Here is a 961-nt window from a genome sequence, read left to right on the forward strand (position 1 = left end):
GCCTGAGGGGGGAGCAGCCGGTGAGCCCTGTGGGAACCCCCAGGACCCCCCTGAGCTCCCCGCCCTGCGGTGCCATCACCCACCTGGTGCACCCTGACGATGGAGCGAGTCGGGGCCAGCTCCAGGCCCAGCTGCTCCCGCACGGCTGCCTGCGCCCGCTGCAGCAGCAGTGGGTGCCGGCACCACTGCTGCTGGGTCCCCGAAGCTCTGCCCGAACCAGGCGCCTCGCAGCATCACCTATACGGGCACCGGCGGCACCGTGAGCATCCCCCCGCCTCCGGATCATCCCTGTTTCCCCCCCCTCCATCCCCAGTGGCTCACCGTCAGCCGCACCGAGGCCGCCCCCGCGCCGTCGTGCTGGGGGAAGGCCACTGAGTCGTAGACGACGCCCAGGAGGGAGGCATCCTCGGAGGAGGGCACCAAGTGCCCGAAGCCCTGGCCAGGAGCAGCAGCATGAGCGGGATGGGGACACCCGTGGGTGCCAGGGGACACCCGTGGGTGCTGGCATCACCCGTGGGCGCCGCGCTTACCGTGACGGGCAATGCGGCACCCTCGTACTGCAGGTTCACCACGGCCACCGACACGGCCGGGATGCGCCGCAGCTCCTGGGCCAGCGGCTCGGCCTCGGCCGGCAGGACCTCAGCCAGGGCTGGGAGGAGAGGGGACGTCAAGGGGGGGGTTCCCCATCCTCCCTGCCCTGGGGGAACCCAGGCATCCGGGCACCCCCACCCCTACCTGCGGCCGGGAGGGCGCTGACCACGTGGTCGGCCATCACGGTGCCATCTGCCAGGGTGAGCTGGGGGGAAGGAGAGCAGTGAGGGCGGGGGCACTGGGAAGGGGACCCAGGCGTCCTGGCACCCCCCAACACCAGGGCCCTACCTGCCAGCGGCCGTCGGGGCGGCGACGCAGGCGGCGCAGGGGTGCGTGGCAGTGCAGCTCGACGCCGCGTGGGCGCAGGAAG

The 961-nt window shown here is 72.9% G+C and overlaps 2 protein-coding genes across 2 annotated transcripts in view; one reads left to right on the plus strand and one right to left on the minus strand.

Moving 5' to 3' along the window:
- ADAMTS4 (ADAM metallopeptidase with thrombospondin type 1 motif 4) overlaps positions 1-24 on the plus strand; it is a 10,003-nt gene extending 9,979 nt beyond the window's left edge. Inside the window, exon 14 of the mRNA XM_009281256.1 lies at positions 18-24. Coding sequence (XP_009279531.1) covers positions 18-24 — 7 coding nt within the window. The remainder of the gene's footprint in view (positions 1-17) is intronic.
- A 51-nt stretch (positions 25-75) lies between these two features.
- PPOX (protoporphyrinogen oxidase) lies at positions 76-955 on the minus strand. Its single transcript, XM_009281257.1, has 5 exons — positions 880-955; positions 736-796; positions 531-649; positions 322-435; positions 76-237 (listed from the first exon to the last, which is right to left on the minus strand). The coding sequence occupies exons 2-5, from the start codon at positions 770-772 to the stop codon at positions 76-78; spliced, it is 432 nt and encodes a 143-aa protein (XP_009279532.1). The 5' UTR covers positions 773-796; positions 880-955.
- Positions 956-961: the final 6 nt, after the last annotated feature.

This window comes from Aptenodytes forsteri, unplaced genomic scaffold (assembly GCF_000699145.1).
Source record: "Aptenodytes forsteri isolate BGI_AS27 unplaced genomic scaffold, ASM69914v1 Scaffold276, whole genome shotgun sequence".
Taxonomy (NCBI): Eukaryota; Metazoa; Chordata; class Aves; order Sphenisciformes; family Spheniscidae; genus Aptenodytes; species Aptenodytes forsteri.